We start from the raw sequence: 17,141 nt of genomic DNA on the forward strand, positions 1-17,141 counted from the left end.
TTTTGAGTTCTGAGTACATCTTTGTCAGATTTATTTATTAAGAATGTTTCCCCCTTTTCTCTCAGTGTTATCTTCTGAGAAACGGAGCTTTTAAATTTTGTAAAAATACAATTTAATAATTCTTATTTTACATTTAGACCTTATTTGCTTCCTGACCAAGAAAATGTAACTCAACTTAAGGCTACAATTACCTTCTTTTTTTCCCCCTGTTTCCTTCAATAAATTTTGTATGTTAAGCCCTCCCATGTAGGTCCATGAGCCAATCTGTTTGGTGTGTAGTATGGAGTCAAGATTCATGTTTCCTACGTGCATATCCAGTTGTTCCAGCATATATATTGAAAGAACCCTCCACGCCCCATTAACTTATATTGGCGCCTGGCCAAAATTCAAATGATTGAATATCTGTCAAACTAAATCTGGGTTCTTTCTTTGTTCCGTTGATCTATTTGGGTATTCTAATAGAAATGCCACACCACTCTTTTACTGTAGCTTCACTATACGTCTAGGAATCTGGTAATGTATGTGTTTCAATTTGTGATTTCTCTTTAGGAGTGTTCTCACCCTTCTAGGTACTTTCCATTTAAATTTTAGAATTGGCTTATCAACTTTTATAGAAGTGTGTTTGGATTTATTTTTAATAAATTTTTAAAATTTTAGAATGGTTTTAGATTTATAGAAAAGTGACAAAGATCTTACAGGAATTCCCATTCTTGCCTTGCCACTGTGTGTTGTTGCAGGAAAGGAGCCAGTGTTAGAACACTGCTGTTTACAGAACTCCAAAGTTTGTTGAGATTTCACTCGTTTTTCCCCTAGAGGGTGCCCTAAGCTCAAGGCTGCTGTGGACAGTGCCATCCAGCCTGGAATCCCTGGCTTCTGTGGCTCCTGTAGCAGCTGATTGGAATCAGCCTGGGGAAGACTCAACAAAAGTACCAGAGTCTGCAGGAAGCCAGTCAAGGATTCAAGTCTGGAAGACTCATTGTCCATGTTTCCTTCTATGTGAAGCTGTTGGATGATTTCTCTGGGGTGAGGCCTTTGATCAGAATATAGAGCTACCACGTGCTTTTGACGGGACCTCCTACCCCATTCCTTGTTCTTAACTGACACCATGGTCTACCCCCGTTGGTCCTCCCCAAGTTCCCCATGGGATAGCCCGATTTACTTCTAGTAAAAAAGTCCCAGAATGACAGGGAAGCTGGATGTTCACCTTCAGGTCACTTTTGCAATGGTAGAAACCCTTGAGTTCAGAGGAATTCCCTGTGTGGCACTGTGCTGGCTTGCGGGAGGGTCAGTGCTGTTCTTCTTACTGTCCTATCATGTGTCTTCCAGTTTTGTGGTTCAGGGAGTATCTCAGCCTCATTCTCAAGTTCTGGAACATACAGGCTATTATTTTTGTCTATGGAGAGTTGCTAGTTGGATTTCTTTGGGGGAGTGAATTTGGGGAACTCCTATTCTGTCGTTTGCTGAGATCACTTCTTAGTATATTTGTTTTTGACCGATTTACTTTATTGAATTAGAAAATTCTGAATTTGACTATTGTTGCGGTTTGAATGTGAGGTGTTCCCCAGAAGCTCATGTGTGAGACAATGCAAGAAGGTTCAGGGGAGGGATGATTGGGTTATGAGAGCCTTAACCCATCAGTAAATTAATCACCTGGTGGAATCAATTGAGTGGTAATTGAAGGCAGGTAGGGTGTGGCTAGAGGAGGAGGGGCATTGGGGCTGTGGCTTTGGAGTATATATTTCTATCGGGCAAGTGGAGACCTCTCTCTCTGCTTCCTGATCATCACGTGAGCTGCTTTCCTCCACCACACTCTTCTACCATGAGGTCCTGCCTCACTTGAGCCCTGAGGAATGGAGGGCTGTCTATGGACTGAGTCCTCTGAAACCATGAGCCCTCAAAACAACCTTTTCTCCTCTAAGGTGGTTCTGGTAAGATCTTTTAGTCACAGTAGCAGAAAAGCTGACAAAAAACAACTATGTACTCTTACCATGAGTTTTATACTTGAATGTTTCATGTTACTAATTAGTCCAAGTTCTCTCTTTTACTTTTGACAATTATAATGACCCCATTACTATAGGGTCTATTTTTGGAGCCTTATTAATATTCTTTGGTGCTATCATATTTATTTAATTCTTTATGATCCTTGTGTCTTTGCCTTGGGGTTTGTGTGTTTGAAAAAAAAAAAGGCCACCTTTTCCTGCTTTTACAGGCAAACTGTAGCAGGTGTAGAACTTCACTAATGAGTCCAGATTAGTTCTTCATGGCTCAGCTGACTTGCCTTCTTCCCAGGGGGGATCCAAGACTAGGCACAGAAGCTATATAGGGTCACCATTTGTGCTCCCTGGTTGGGTGGACCTAGAGACAGTGCTTTATAAGACTGAAGGGTCTCAGGCTTATGTCCCTGCCTATGCAGTGTCTTAGCCAGGGTCCTGAGTCTAGGAGGAGGTCACCTGGATTGTTTCCCTGCCCAGGAGAATACCACACTAATTCAATGATGAATAAAAATCATATGAAATTGAGGAAGACACAAGTAAATGGAAAGATATGTTCATGGATTGAAGGAATTAAAATGTTAAAATAGTTTAAGTGTCTAGGACACCCAACGCAATCTACAGATTTAATGCAATCTAATTAATCCCAATTCTAGTGGAATTTTTTCACACAAATAAATCATCCTGACATTTATATGGAACATGGAAGATTCTGAATAGCCAAAGCAATCAAACATCACATGACCTGATTTCAAACTATATTACAAAGTATAGTAATCAAAACAGTATGATACTGACATAAAATAGATACAGACAAAGAGAACAAGAGAATGACAAGACCTATCACTAGAGAGCTAATAGGAGAAAATACATGGAATAAGCTCATCAACATTGGTCTTATCAATGCTATTTTACCTATAATTCTAAAAGGACACAAAACAAAAATAAGGGGTGGGGATAAAGCTCAGTTGGTAGAGTGCTGCCTCTCATGCACAAGGTCTGGGTTCAATCCCCAGCACCTCCAAACCCCAAACAAAACAAACAAACAAACCAAAAAAACCCCACAAAAACAAACAAAACAAAACAAAACAAACAAAAAAAAGAATTAAACAGATGGGATTACATGAATGAATCAAAGTTTCTGTGCAGCAAGGGAAACAATAAAGAAAATAAAAGGTAACTCAATAGCAAGAAATAACTGAATTATAGGGCTGGGGTTTTGGCTCAGAGGTAGAGAGCTTGCCTACCATGCGTGAGCCACTGGGTTTGATTCTCGACACCACATAAAAATAAAATAAAGATACTGTGACTGCCTATAACTAAAAAATAAATATTTTTTAAAAAAGAAATAACCCAATTATAAAAGTGGGCAAATGACCTGAACAGACATTTCTTAAAAGAAGACATGAAAATAAAAGGCACATTATGTAATAGGAGAAAATATTTGCAAGCCATGTTTCTAATAAAAGATTGTTATTCAAAGTATATAAAGAACTCATGTAACTTAATAGTGAAAAGAAAACAAACCACAAACTATTTGATTATAATATGGGCAGAGAACCTGAACGGACATTTTTTGAAAGAAGACATTCAGATGACCAAATTCGTGACATTGAACAACCATTTCATAATGCCCACAGATACCCCGAAGCAGTTCAATATCACTAATCATCAGGAAAGTGCAAATCAAAACCACAGTGAGATGCCACTTCACACCTGTTAAGATGGCTATTATTAAAAAGGCAAGAAATAACAAGCATTTTTCTAGAATTTGGGTAAAAGGAAACCCTGGATCACTGTTGGTGTGAATGTAAGAAGCCTCAATCATTACGGAAAACAGAATGGAGATTCCTAACAAAATTAAGAACAGAACTTTCATGTGATCTAATGTCCCTCTTCTGGGCATATAGCCAGAGCAAATGAAGTCAGCACTTTATAATGATATCTTTTCCCTTACTCCCTACATAATTACTCACAGTGGCCAAGACATGGAATGAACCAGTCTGTGAATGATGAATGGATAAAAAAATTATGCTATGCACATACAATGACATACCCATTCCACCCTCAAAGAGGTGATTTGACCATTTGTGACAACATGGAGGAGCAGCACTATGCTAAGTGAAATAAACAAGACACAGAACGAAAAAGACTACATGATCTTTATTATATATGTGACCTAAAAAATGTTGAATATGTAGAATCAGAAAGAGATGTGTGGTTACCAGAGGAGGGTGAAGATATGGAATTGGGTTATGTAGTCAAAAGATAATATGTTGCAGTTATATAGGATGAATCAGCTTAGAGATCCAATGTACAGCATGAGGACTATAGTTAATAATATGTTGTACCTGGAAATTTTCTTAAAAGAGTGCATTTCAAGAGATCTTAACCCCATGTATGTATATATTTAAATAAATATATATATATATATATTTAAATATCTATCTATCTATATATATATATTTAACATATATATTATATCCATTCTGCTGTATACATATTTCAAAACATCATGGTGCATACCATATGCATTTATAAATACATATCCTACTTTATGTGTTTATTAAAATTAAAAAGATAAATATGGGAGATGATGAATATGTTGATTGGCCTTCCTATGGCAATCATTTCATTTTATATATATATAGTGTTTTGATGGAAAGCCCAGCTCAGGTCCCAGCCAATAACCTGAATCACCTGTCAGACACTTGCTTGATTGTGCCTCCAGATCATTCCAGCCTGAGCCAGCAAGTAACACCCTCTCTTCAGTTCTTCCCAGCTGAGGCCCCACATACTATGGACCAGAGACTGTGTCTTTTCTGAATTCCTGACCCACAGAACGTGTGAGCTTTATAAAATGGTTGTTCAGTGATATGAAGTCTTGGGTCAGTGTGTTACACAGCTATAGTAACTGGAACCGTCATTAAGGGGACTGTCACATTTGGCACACTGATTACGGTGTTAGACCCTTAGGCTGGGTTCAGTTAACTCCCATGATAACCTCATGAGCAAGGTGCTATCCCTCTTCATCATGGGTCCAAGGAAACAGGTCCTTAGGGAACTTCAGCCCTTGCTAGAGCACCCAGTGTGCCAGGGGAGAGCTGGTAGCAAAGTCAGGTCAGTCTGTGCTTGATGACCTTGGGTCCAGTCCCACCTTCTACCAAACTAGCCCAGTGCCTGCCCCATGGATTGCCTCAGAGGAGAGGGGAGACCTGCACAATCCCAGATGGCAGTGAGTGTGTTCTCTAAAGGGTCGGAATCTGTGGCCTTTCTCTCCACCAGCATGTGATTGCGAGAGGCCAGTTCCATGCTGTGCTACCTCAGAAGCCAAGATAACTAGGGCCACTGAGGCTTTCCAAGTACCCCTTTTCCAGGGACTTCTGTGGCTCCCCCTCTGGTCCTTTCACAGTCTCCCTCCCATGGGCAAGGCAGGAAATTGGGCAATTAGTCCATGCTGGCTTCCTCCCTAAGCAGAAGCATGTGGCATTCTCCCCGGGGGTATTAATCTTGTTGGTAAATGAGGATCTTCTTGCCATTTTCCTGCTGTTCCATAACAGATGTGCAATAAAGACCTTAGGGCAGGAGGATCCTTGGATTCTGGTCCTTGTGAACAGAAAGTGAGGGCTCAGGAAGTCACCTTGATCAGCAGGTTTCTGAGCTCACCAAAGACTGTTGCAGGTCAGAGGAAGAAGGAGAATCATCACTTGGAACTGGATGGGTATGTGTTTGTGAGCATATGTATGTGTGTGTGAATTTTTGTTTTGTTTGTATAATACAGTATATTTATAGGTAACTGACTTACACTCCTACTCTTTTCACATAGGAAGGGTATAGATAGAGATATAAATAATCTCTTTTCAGTGAGGTATGTGTATGAGTTGTGCTTGTATGTTGTTTGTGTGTTGTATTTGATGACATGGTTGCACACATGTACATAGTATGTGCTTTTTATTTATTTATTTTTAAATAAATATCTTTATTTTACATTTTTGTGGTGCTGAGGATCGGACCCAGTGCCTCGTGCATGCTAGGTGAGCACTCTACCACTGAGCCACATCCCCAGCCCCCTGTATATGCTTTTTATGTGAATGACTTGGTGTGATATTCGTGTGCTGTGTTGTGTGGAGCAGTGTTTTATTTATTAGTTGTGTGCAAATTTGTGTGAAAATGTGACTTTTTATTTAGAATGAGTAGGTTAGAGTGATCTATGATTCTCTGTGTGTGTAACAACATGCATGTTTTTACATATAACACACACACACAGTATTTAATCTGGAATAGATGAAAAGAGAAAATAAAAATTATGACCTGGCAATGTGTGTGTGCACGTCCATGTGTTTGAATGTAGGATAAATTTCCTTTTCACATCTCATCTCTTATTTCTAACAAAACAGGCAGCTCCCAGCAAGACCCTTCTGAAGGTAAGTGGGCAGTATTTCCCTGTGTGACTTGAAGAGCTCAGTGTACTGTGTGGGCTCTTTTCTTCACTGGCCATCAACAATGCCATATTCCACTACTGGGAATGCCATAGTGATCAAGGGCTTGTATGCTGATTGAACTTGGATCTGACCTCTGTGAAGCTCATCAGACTGAAATTTAGTTGAGACTAAAGATCTAAATCAACACGTGGCATATTGTAAGCATGCAATAAATGGGAATGTGATCATTGCTCAATGCGTGAGCTTTCCAATTTGTTAGTTTTGGGCTGTCCAAGGGAGAGTATTTTGTGCAAGGATATAGGACACAGGCTCATATAAAGTCACTGTATTAGGACTGGGGTGTAACTCAGTGGTTAAATACTTGTCTAAGGCTGGGACTCAATCTTCAATACTGCACAAACAAACAAACAATAAAAAACAACTCCCCAAAAAACCTTGGTCAAATTCTTCCTGACAGCTTCTACTCTTTGTTCATGAGGCTGTGTCCAGCTGTCATTTTCACACAGTGTGGCTTGAATCAAGTTTATCTTTTTGCTGATCCAGCCGTTGAACTTGAGGATTTAGTCGACATTTAACTTTTGGATTTTCTTCCAGAGATGCCTGAGTTCCAAGGAGAAGTCTGGTCCAGTGAACAGCGGTGGGTAGTCAGGTCCCCGTCAGAGGTTTGTCACTTCTTCCTTCTGGACCTTCCCATTGATTGAGGAGCCTGAGCTCCTCTCTACTCTTTGAAGAAACTCTTCTGTCAGGTGCTGGTGCCTTGGAGTGATGGTCTCCCCTGGATGTTGGACATCTTCGTAGGATACTGTGGTGTCACCTTTGGGCATTCCTGTTTCCTTGTCCAGGTGATGTGGATCATGGGTTGCCCAGTTCCCTTGTTCATCTTAACAACCCCACATTGCTTAAAGAAGTCTGCCAGATCATCAAGAGTCACGTTGTCATTTAAACCTTGCACATAAACTGCACTGTTGTCAGAGTCTTCATCAGGATCTACTGGGGGGGCCTTGATCAAGATCTGGTCCTTCATTCATGGGTCCACCAGTGTTATTGAAGCCGCCTCATTCTTCAGTACTGCCCATTCCACCCCATCCACCTCCCTGCCCACCTCTGCTCATGCCTCCATGATCAAATCCTCCTCTTCTCCTGCCCCGGTTACCAGGGCCATTGAGTATGCCTTTGAAGTGTGATTCATACCTCTGTTTTCACATGAAACATGGAACAGGAAAAAATGGAATGTCTGCTTCATAAGCACTCAGTAAATGTTTGCTGATAATGGAATTAAATGCATAAAGAGCCCTTTGCAAATTTTAATGTCTGATATAAGCAAGAGGCTGTACACTCTGATTTGCCCAGGAAAGCTTTGGTGTGGACCCGTTTTACTGGAACAATTATTTTACAGGTTCTTTTCCACTCTTAAATGTGTCCAGATTTCAAAGCACCTAATATGATGTAGTGTCATCATATGTGTGAGTGCTGGCAGATAATCAAGCAGGTGGCTTGGAGTAGCTTTGAACCCCTGGGAAGCAATTCCTAACAGTGTCCAGGATTTTATAATAAAATGAATGAGGATGAAGACCCAGTGGAGTAGGGGATCTGAGAACACTGGCAAAGATTGGAACTGTGACTATATTCATTATAACCTTGGTGATTTTGAATCTATTACTTAACTATCCTGAGATTTAGTTTCTTGGTACCTAAATTTAACAGTTTAAAGTTATTAATACCTTTCTCCTCATAAGAGCTTGTCAATTATTATCAATGCTAGGTAAATATTAGGAATTGGTCAGAATTAGATAACTATAAATTTTAGGTAAACAGATATCCCAATGCCAGAACATCGGGGAATTTTTAGGTCTCTGAAATTGGATGGGGCAAATTTTCACGTGTCTCTCTGTGCGTCCTCATATTGCAGAGAGAGACAGAGGAAGAGAGAGAAAAGAGAGGACAAGAGAGAAGAGTTGGGTGAGGAACAAACAATGTTTCTAATGTTACTGAATTAAGGAATTGATCCCCAGGGTTCAGGATCTGGGCCCCTGCAGATTCTCAGGGTGTGAAATTTCCTAGATGTAAACCTTTGTTCCCCTAGGCCTGTAACTGCCTGATCAAATGCCAACATCACTTTTCTCTTCTATTGAGTTCCTGCAGCTTGATATCAGAATTATCTGTTGGACTCATACTGCCAGGGCAGCTGGCTGGCACTGGTGCATGTTTCGGTGTGTGGGGTCTGATCTAAGCTTACTACATGTATCAACTTGTTTATTTCCTCCAGGACCCCATGACCAGGTAATAATAATATTATCATGTCATAGAAGAGGGGCGTAGGTCCACACTGAGACAGCTGCCAAGGCCACTCAGGTGAGGAACTGCTGAGTTAGAGATCCACCTCGAGTCTCCTGGCCTGCTCAGCTATCTGTAAAATGCTTATAATGTGTGGGCTACAAGAGGGAAGAGACTTAGGGAATCTAATTTTCTGTGAGATTCCCAGTTCTAAAAATAGTGTGTGGGATGCGGTTGAGTAAGTGAATAAATTTACACTGTCTCCCTTGAAGGAAACCTTGTTTGCATTGAAAATCTGATGACCTGTTTCCAGAATGAGGCAGACTGGAGAGTCAGACAGCAAAGTGTGAAGTTTTCCTGAATTTTAATACAGTCCCCGGAGAAAATAGCATGTGGCTATGATGTACATCTGGTGAGGAAAACCACCACATCTCATCTCTCACACAGCCTACTCACTTTTCTCCTTCTGTCCCCAAGAAAGAGAAAAACACCATGAACCAAAGCAGTTGTGTCCGAGTTCCTCCTCCTGGGGCTCCCCATCTGGCCAGAGCAGTGGGGCATCTTCTTCACCCTGTTCCTGGGCATGTACCTGACCACGGTGCTGGGGAACCTGCTCATCATCCTGCTCATCAGGCTGGACTCTTGCCTCCACACCCCCATGTACTTCTTCCTCAGTCACTTGGCCTTTTCTGATGTCTCTTTATCATCTGTCACTGTCCCTAAGATGCTCAGGAATATGAAGACTCAGCACTTATCCATCCTCTATGAGGGATGCATTTCTCAGATGTATTTTTTCTTACTTTTTGTATGTGTTGACAATTTTCTTCTTACAGTGATGGCCTATGACAGGTATGTGGCCATTTGCCACCCAATCCACTACTCTATCATCAAGAGGAAGGAGCCGTGTGTCTTACTGGCGGCTGGGTCCTGGTTCTTCTCTTGTGTACATGCCCTCTTGCATACCCTCCTCCTGTCCCACCTGTCCTTCTGTGCTGACAACACCATCCCCCACTACTTCTGTGAACTCACTGAACTCCTGAAGCTGACCTGCTCAGATACCTCCCTCAATGAGCTAGTTATCCTCGCTGAGGGGGAAGTGTTAACTCTCCTGCCTTTGAGTGCTATTTTGGGCTCTTATGTCTGCATTGGGGCCACTGTTCTAAGGGTCCCCTCCACTAAGAAGATCCGCAAAGTTCTGTCCACCTGTGGCTCTCACCTCTTCTTGGTGTTTTTGTACTATGGGACCCTTGCAATTATTTATTTCTTTCCTTCCTCAAACAATTCCCAAGTCAAGGATGTCATTGCTTCAGTTATGTATACAGTGGTGACACCTATGTTGAATCCCTTGTCTATAGCCTGAGGAATAAAGATATGCAATTGGCTCTGAGGATACTCTATAGAAAAGGGGTTACAGTTACCAAGTGATGTTTACGTACTCATGTTCTTAATTCTCCTAGAGATGCTTCTTGAGATAATTCCTTGAAAATTTGTGCAGGTGGCTGTAGTAGACTGCAAAAGTGGTCACAGTACTTTGCATCCCTTCCTTTTCTTTGTGGAATTTATTTCCCTACCTTTTGAATCTGAGCAGATCTTGTGACTTAATGTGACTGTAGCTTTGTAGTAATGATGCTATAATATTTCCAAGGTGAGGCAGAGTTTATTCCTGCTGCTCTTGGAACCAGAGACCACCAGCTAAGCCATCCTATGCTAGGCTGCACAGAGATGAGAGGGCACTTGGAGAACAAAGGTGCCCCTGCTAACAGCCAGCTTCCAGGTGACCTGGTCAGTGTCTGTGGGGGCATGAATGAGTCCCTGCTGAGATCAGCTGAACCTAGCCAAGACCAGATGCACTTTCTGGCTGAGCCCAGCCCAGGCTAAATTTCCATCTCATAGAATCATCATACCAACAAATGGTTAAAGTACTGAATCTTAGGATTATTAAGCACAAAGGCCAACTGATACAATTATTGCTCTTACCACTGGTTTGATCCAAATTTCCCTGATATCAATGGTCCCTCCCCTTTTTGTCACCTACCGGGATTGTGCTCTTTTTCCCATCATCTAGAACTCTCTGTCTTCAAAACACACAGGCTCATAGACACTCCATGATGGTCCTCAAATTCTTAGCTTTAGGCAGATCTCTTGTTCATACCATTCTCTTATAACCCTCACTTCTGTCAAGTGTAAGAGTCATACTTGTAAATATGCTGCCTCATCAATATGAAGAGAGATGAATGACTTATGATGTAAAAATACATGAGCTTCCTATTTTTTATGAAAGATTACATTAGCAATATGTCTCTTCTTAAATACTAATGATCAATAAATATATGAAAAATGTTCAACATCACTAGCAATTATAGAAATGCAAATTAAAACTACACTGAGATTTTTATCTCACTTTAGTCAGAATGGCAATTATGAAGAATACAAGTAACAATAAATGCTGATGAGGATTGCAAATTAGTGCAACCATTCTGGAAAGCAATATGGAGATTCCTCAGAAAACTTGGAATGGAACCACCATTTGACCCAGTTATCCCACTCCTCAGCATATACCCGAAGCACTTAAAATCAGCATACTATAGCAACACTGTTATATCAATGTTTATAATAGCTCAATTCACAATAGTTAAGATATGGAACCAATCTAGGTACCCTTCAACAAATGAGTGGAGCAAGAAAATGTGGTACATAAACACATGCAATATTACTTCACCATAAAGAATAATGAAGATATGGCATTTGAAGGTAAATGGGTGGAGCTGGAGAATATTATGCTCAGTGAAATAAGCCAATCCCCAAAAAACGAAAGCCGAATGTTCTCTCTGACATGTGAATGCTGACTCATAATAGTTGGAGGCAGGGAGGAAGGAAAGTGGGAGGGGCATAAGAAAGACAGTAGAAAGAATTGGACATAACATTCCTGTGTTCATATATGAATACATGACCAGTGTAACTCTACATTGTGTACAACCACAAGAATGGAAAGTTATACTCCAAGTATGTATGATATGTCAAAATACATTCTATTGCTTTGTATAACTAAAAAAACAAATTAAAAAAAAGGCTTTTCTTTTTGAAGAGAAGTGATTTTACATAGATTAGATTAATAGTGTGTTATTTTCTTACTCAAGGTACTGATACCAAGTTTAAAAGAATTCTCAATGTGATGTGGTACTTTTCTTTATTTAGAATAAAATTTCACAATTTAAAACTTAAATGAAGAGACTGGGAGGGGGCACTACTGAGGTTTATTTCTTTATCTGTTGGACAGCTTCATAGGTGTGTTTCTTTTGAGATTATTCACCAAATCGTGCATTTAGTGTATTGTTGATACTCTCTATTTAGTGTTGTTAATGAAAGTATGTTGTACTTCCATCAACAAGTATTTATTACTAATAAGACATCATTTGAATCCATCTTTGAGTTACCCATGTTACTCTCCTGTCTCCTCTCAGGAGGACATGACTATTTTGTATTTGGTGTTAAAGATTCTGGTGGTTTGTTTATTGCCCAGGGCCCCATCCTTGTGATTCATTTAATATTAATGTATTAGAGATCTCATTTCTGAATACAGACAACAGTGAGTTAGGACTTCAATGTATATGTTTTCTTGAGGAAGTGCCAGACACAGATGTTCAGTTAAGAAATGCATAGGCATATAATTCTTTATTTCTGTGTTTTGCTATATTATTGGAGTCTTGTTTTTTCTTTTGATATTATATTTTTTTATTTATCTATTTTGTGGCATAAAATTTCTACAATATTCTTTATGTAAAAATATCACGACTTCTTAGAACTTTCAGCAACTTACTGAGACCCTTTCTCAAAATAAAATATAAAAAGGACTGGGGATGATGCTCAGCAATAAAGCGCCCTTGGGTTCAATCCCTGATACGAAAGCAAATAAAACCAAACAAAAACCCCAACCAACCAAACAAACCCAAAACACCATAACTTGCTGAAATAATTTTCCATTTTTCTGCTATCACAATGTTGTTATGAAACTTCTTATTTATGTCTCCAGTAGAACATATAAAAGTCATCTTTTGGCCTTAAATCTTACACTGGAATTGTGGTTCAATTTCAACTAAACATAATGTCACAATATTTCTATATTGCAAGTGACTAAGATTTCAGACACAGCATCATCAGCAAAGAACACTCTCAAATTATTTTTTTCAATCTCTTGATATAAATTGATGTTTTGAGGTTTTAGTTACTCTCTGCTTGTTCCTGAGGTTGACCATCTTACCATCTTCTGATGTGATTATTAGCTCATTTGAGGTTCTTTTGTCTGAAAGCCTTGTTAATCTTATTTGCCTGCTTTTCAGCCTCTCTGTATGGATACATGGATCTAATTTACTATTAAATGATAAAGGGGCAAGATATGAATGGGAATGAGAAAGATGGGATAAACGTTGTGTGGAAGATGATAGAGATGAAGGTCCTCTAGGTATCCAGATCTGGGGAAGTAGTAATGTCAGTTGTTAATTGAAAGAGATATGTTTTCTTATATTGTTTCATCAGTTGAGGAATCTTGGGGGCGGTCATTGACATTTTTTAACTCCATGAATGCAGGGATGGGGGAAGTGACAATGAAGTTCTGGCTTGAGAAGGTAGGATCTGTCAATCCTTGATTTGTAGGAAACAGGCAGGTCCTCTGCAGCACTATCATCAAGGAAACAGATGGTTAACCATGACCCATCGGACCCAGAATCATTCGGGAGGTCTAAACTTATTGTAGGATTTCTTCACTCAATAGCAGCTTCATGTACAGGTTGATTTTTAATTGAACCAATTAATAACATTGATAAATATTCACAGATCTTCACCTTGAATAATTGAGCACATGATATTCATTGACTACCAGGTATTGAAGAAAGGGAGATGAAGATGTATGCAATGGATTTGGCATCATTTTTTTAAAGGGGTTGAGTGGAAATCATACTTTGAATGGTTATTTCATGATTTTGTGAATAACTTGCATCAGCAGATGCTGACAGCTCAGCTTTTAGGCAAAAGACTAAGATTTATAGAAGCTGTGTCGCATTCTCTGGGTCCAGGAATGACGACCAGTTATAAACTCCTGACTCTCTTGTGATGGGATTAGAATGTTTCTAGTGTTCTTGATTTAGCCTGGGGTCAGAAGCAAAAAAATGTTGTTATCAAACTCAAGTTCAAGCTTGGTTTATTATGGATTCTGAGTCACATTATTGCAATGTAAACAGAAGGCAAGAAGCTTTGTAGATCATCAAGTTCCTAATAGTTATTATCATTATTCCTTCAAGGGTGAATTCTCCTATGCCTGCTTCAACAAATAGCTCTTCTCCCAAGGGAGCCAAAGGCAACGAAGCAATTATATCCTGTTTGTCTTTAGTTGACCTGGGGATAGTGTGATTGACCCCCAGGGCATCTCCCTGGTTTGTCAACTTAGAACTCACTGTGACTTCTTGGGAGCTGTGAATAAACATATATTGGTATATCTATCTTGGATGGTTCTTAACTGCTGAGTCTTCTGCCTGTCACAAGGAACTTTGAGACCTACAGAGTTACCATCTGTTTCACGTATTTTGCACCTTCTAGAGAGAAATAGAAGGACCTTCCCAAGGCTTGTAGCTGAAGGTACTTGAGCTTATCATCTAAGGGGCCTTGTTAGATCAGGAGCATAAATTACATTAAATATAAGTTTATGTTTGTGTATGTGGTGTGTGCAGTGTGGTACTTCATGCCACACAATATGACAAATAGCTCCATGTAAAATAATTTATCTTGAACTGAGTATCTATCCAATTTTGAGAGAGTTGGATAAACCCAAATTTCCATGTTGAATTATTTTCTCAAACTGATCTAATTTTGAGATGTTAGAAAAATATGCCTCATTTTGTTTATCTTTAATCCATACTAAGTCTTGTTAGTATTTCTTTCAAATTTTAAACCAAATGTTTCTAATTTTATTCATCTCCACTGCCTTAATCCAGTTGTAAAATGATATTATTTTGTGTCTAAATTGTTGCCATGACTTCCTAGTCAGATTCTTGCTGACACTCTTACCTTTCTAGTCTGATTCTCTACCCGGAAAACTCAAGGTATTTAAACTTTCAGTCACATGTTTACTGAAGCATTTTCTAGGTTATACTTTGGCTTTGAGAATAGAATTGAAACTTTCCATGTGTCAGAGGCCTGACGTACTCGGGCTCCTCAAAAATTCTTCCACTCCATGCCCTTTGCAGGATGATATGCTCTTCAATTTCTCTGATCCTCCAATGCCCTAGCCCCGACCTCTCCAGCAACTTAAGGGGAGTGCTTGTATTTTAATCTTCAGGACAGACTTTTATGTTCAGAACACATAAGAAGCTGAACCTCACAGTGGATTAGACAAAGGGGGATGAAGAAAAGGGAGGGGGATGGGAATAGGAAAGAAAGTAGAATGAACTGGACATCACTTTCCTATGTTCATACGTGAGTACATCACAGTGAAACTCCACATCATGTACAACCACAAGAATGGGATTCTAATTAGAATAAGTTATACTCCCACATATATGTTTATGTATGAATACACTCTGCTGTCATATATATCTAAAAAGAACAAATAAAACATAAAAAATAAACTGGACCTCAGTACTCTAGTCTCTTGTATTGGGACAGTCTGTTAAAATTTATGATCTCAAGTTCGTATCATAAATCCTAGACTTCTCAAGTTGGTGCCTGGTCTCATCTGATGATTCTTCATGTTTCATGGTTTCTTCAAAAGATACTGTGTTGGTTCCTAGGTGAGCAAATAATAAACTTTGTCCAGACCATCCCTAGTGCATTTATATGGCAAAAAGGCTGAGATATTCAGGTTAAAATGCACGTACATGGTTTGAAACCTTGATTTTATTTTGTAATAGACCCAGTAATTTCTCATTCTTTTCCATTTCCATCTCTTTTTTGTCTCCAGCAAAAGAGAACTTGAAGAGCATGAGGAGGGATAATCAGAGCAGTGTGTCCGAGTTCTTCCTCCTGGGGCTCCCCATCCAGCCAGAGCAGCAAGGCATGTACTACGCCCTGTTCCTGGGCATGTACCTGACCACGGTGCTGGGGAACCTGCTCATCATCCTGCTCATCAGGCTGGACTCTCGCCTGCACACCCCCATGTACTTCTTCCTCAGCCACTTGGCCCTCACCGACATCTCTTTCTCCTCAGTCACGGCTCCAAAGATGCTCATGAACATGCTGACGCAGACTCAATCCATCTCCTATGCTGGATGCCTCTCCCAGTCATTTTTTTTCTTATTGTTTGGGGGTCTTGACAGCTTCCTTCTGACCTCAATGGCCTATGACAGGTATGTGGCCATCTGTCACCCCCTGCACTACACCACCATCATAAGCCAGAGCCTCTGTTTCCTGCTAGTGGTTGTGTCCTGGGTCTTGTCTTCTGCTGGTGCCCTTGTGCACACCCTCCTCCTAGCCCGTCTCTCTTTCCTTAGAGGCAACACCCTTCACCACTTCTTCTGTGACCTCTCTGCCTTAGTGAAGCTGTCCAGCTCAGACACCACCATCAATCAGCTGGTCATCCTCACTGTAGGATTAGCGATTGTTACCCTGCCATTCATATGCATTCTGGTCTCCTATGGCCACATTGGGGCCAGTGTCCTGAGAAGACCCTCCCTCAAGGGCATCTGCAAAGCCTTGTCCACATGTGGCTCCCACCTGTCTGTGGTTTCTCTGTACTATGGAGCCATTATTGCACTCTACTTTGTCCCCTCATCCAATAACTCTAGTGACGAGGATGTCATTGTGTCTGTGTTTTACACTCTGGTCACCCCCATGCTGAATCCCTTCATCTACACTCTGAGGAATCGAGATATCAAAGGGGCTCTGAGAATTATTCTCAGCAGAGGCGCGTTGTCAGCGTGATGGGCATTGTTTCTTGTTAACTGTAAATGAGACCTCAGTCCTGCACAGGAATCCTTTCCTCTCTGAACTGGTGCTTTTAGTGAATCTTGATATGGCACTCATTGTCTTCTGCCTGTGTTTCACCTTGGATATAGTTTTCCTCTGTGTTTGATTGTCTTGGTCCTGAGAATTTTGGGATTTTTATTAGTGTATTATAGTTATACATAATATTGGGGTTTAATTTGACATAATTCTGGAAGCATGGAATATAATTTGCTCCATTTTAGGTCTCAGCACTTCCTCTTCTCTCCCCTCCCCCTCCCGCTCTTGCCCTCCTTTTATTCTACTGTTTTTTTCTTCCATTTATTCATTGTTTCTTTTCCTTTCTTCCTTTTTTTTGGGTACCAGGCATTAAACTTAGGAGCACTCGACCACTGAGCCACATCCCCAGCCCTACTTTTGTATTATATTTAGAGACAGGGTCTACACTGAGTTGTTTACTGCCTCGGTTCTTGCTGAGGCTGCCTTTGAACTCGTGATCCTCCTG

At 40.3% G+C, this 17,141-nt stretch overlaps 2 protein-coding genes across 2 annotated transcripts; both read left to right on the forward strand.

Annotated features, from left to right (window-relative positions):
- Positions 1-9,290: 9,290 nt before the first annotated feature.
- LOC114100115 (olfactory receptor 1J4-like) lies at positions 9,291-10,067 on the forward strand. Its single transcript, XM_027944755.2, has one exon. The coding sequence runs from the start codon at positions 9,291-9,293 to the stop codon at positions 10,065-10,067; it is 777 nt and encodes a 258-aa protein (XP_027800556.2).
- Positions 10,068-15,676: 5,609 nt separating this feature from the next.
- On the forward strand, positions 15,677-16,615 carry LOC114093023 (olfactory receptor 1J21-like). Its single transcript, XM_027935721.2, has one exon. The coding sequence runs from the start codon at positions 15,677-15,679 to the stop codon at positions 16,613-16,615; it is 939 nt and encodes a 312-aa protein (XP_027791522.2).
- The last annotated feature ends 526 nt before the right edge of the window (positions 16,616-17,141 follow it).

This window comes from Marmota flaviventris, chromosome 13 (assembly GCF_047511675.1).
Source record: "Marmota flaviventris isolate mMarFla1 chromosome 13, mMarFla1.hap1, whole genome shotgun sequence".
In the NCBI taxonomy this organism is placed as follows: domain Eukaryota; kingdom Metazoa; phylum Chordata; class Mammalia; order Rodentia; family Sciuridae; genus Marmota; species Marmota flaviventris.

Coding starts and splice junctions, on each gene's coding strand:
- LOC114100115 (XM_027944755.2), top strand. CDS start 9,291: ATGTACCTGACCACGGTGCTGGGGAACCTGCTCATCATCCTGCTCATC.
- LOC114093023 (XM_027935721.2), top strand. CDS start 15,677: ATGAGGAGGGATAATCAGAGCAGTGTGTCCGAGTTCTTCCTCCTGGGG.